Here is a 978-nt window from a genome sequence, read left to right on the forward strand (position 1 = left end):
GCATTTCAAGACTAGTTCTGGAAGAGTACCTTAGTAAAACATGCAAGTTGGACGCAGTGGAAAACAAGGCGACCGTGTAAATATCGGTAGGCTTCTGGAGGAACGTAGTGTCTGTAACGCTAACGGTGTTCTACGCATTGCACAGTACAGTGGAGAATAGTATTTTACCTGCTTCCATAACAGACATCAAAGTTTTCTATCCGAATATCACCAACAAATCGACCAGAAGAATCCACAGTTGAGTGAACGTCGCGTCTATCGATCTGCTGACTAACAGTGGCGACGTCCTCCCCGTTGTCCAGAGATTTTATGGAACTAAATATTATAGGGCACATTGTCTTGGGACATACTTAGTGCTACAAGATCCAACAGTTCTTGAGTTCAATCCTTTTTTCTCTTGCTTTTCTTTAAGTTTGGCCTCAGCCTTCTCGAGCTTCTTGAGGTCCACCACGGAAGACATATCACGCTTTGCCATCCAAATGCTATTGTTGTCCGCGACCTTGTCGGAGAAGTTATCAAGTAAGGTGGCCATATGTACAGGAGCATCTAATGTCTGCTCATGGTCCTTGAAATTCTGCCTGCTAAAAATGGTCATAGAACAAGGAGCACGTACGAACTCATCAACGCATAGATCCTGGAACACAACTCGTCCACTTCTTTCTCAGACACCTCAGTGGAAAAGCTACTCAGAAGACCACCAATCGCATCGTGCACATCACCTTCACAATCAAAATGTTCGGCATTTTCCTGCAAAATTCCTGAAAAATTAGTAAGTAAGGTAGGGTTACCTTCAACGTAGCTTGAAACATCACTGTCTAGCGTTGGAAAGGTTGTTCTAAATAACTCAACCGCCAAGGCCACACCGTCTGCACCGCTCATCTTCGGAATGAGTTGCCACGAACCCGTTTTTCATGGAGTGCTTGACGACAGATTTGGGTCACAAAGTAGCTGCAAGGAGAACAAACGGTCGGGAATAAG

The 978-nt window shown here is 44.7% G+C and overlaps 1 protein-coding gene across 1 annotated transcript; it reads right to left on the minus strand.

Annotated features, from left to right (window-relative positions):
* Positions 1-164: 164 nt before the first annotated feature.
* On the minus strand, positions 165-879 carry T265_12283 (hypothetical protein; the record flags this gene model as incomplete). Its single annotated transcript, XM_009179578.1, has 3 exons — positions 165-315; positions 351-581; positions 614-879. 3 exons carry the CDS (start codon positions 877-879, stop codon positions 165-167), a joined length of 648 nt encoding a protein of 215 aa, XP_009177842.1.
* Positions 880-978: the final 99 nt, after the last annotated feature.

The sequence above is a fragment of the Opisthorchis viverrini genome (genome assembly GCF_000715545.1).
Source record: "Opisthorchis viverrini unplaced genomic scaffold opera_v5_4107, whole genome shotgun sequence".
Classification (NCBI taxonomy): Eukaryota; Metazoa; Platyhelminthes; class Trematoda; order Opisthorchiida; family Opisthorchiidae; genus Opisthorchis; species Opisthorchis viverrini.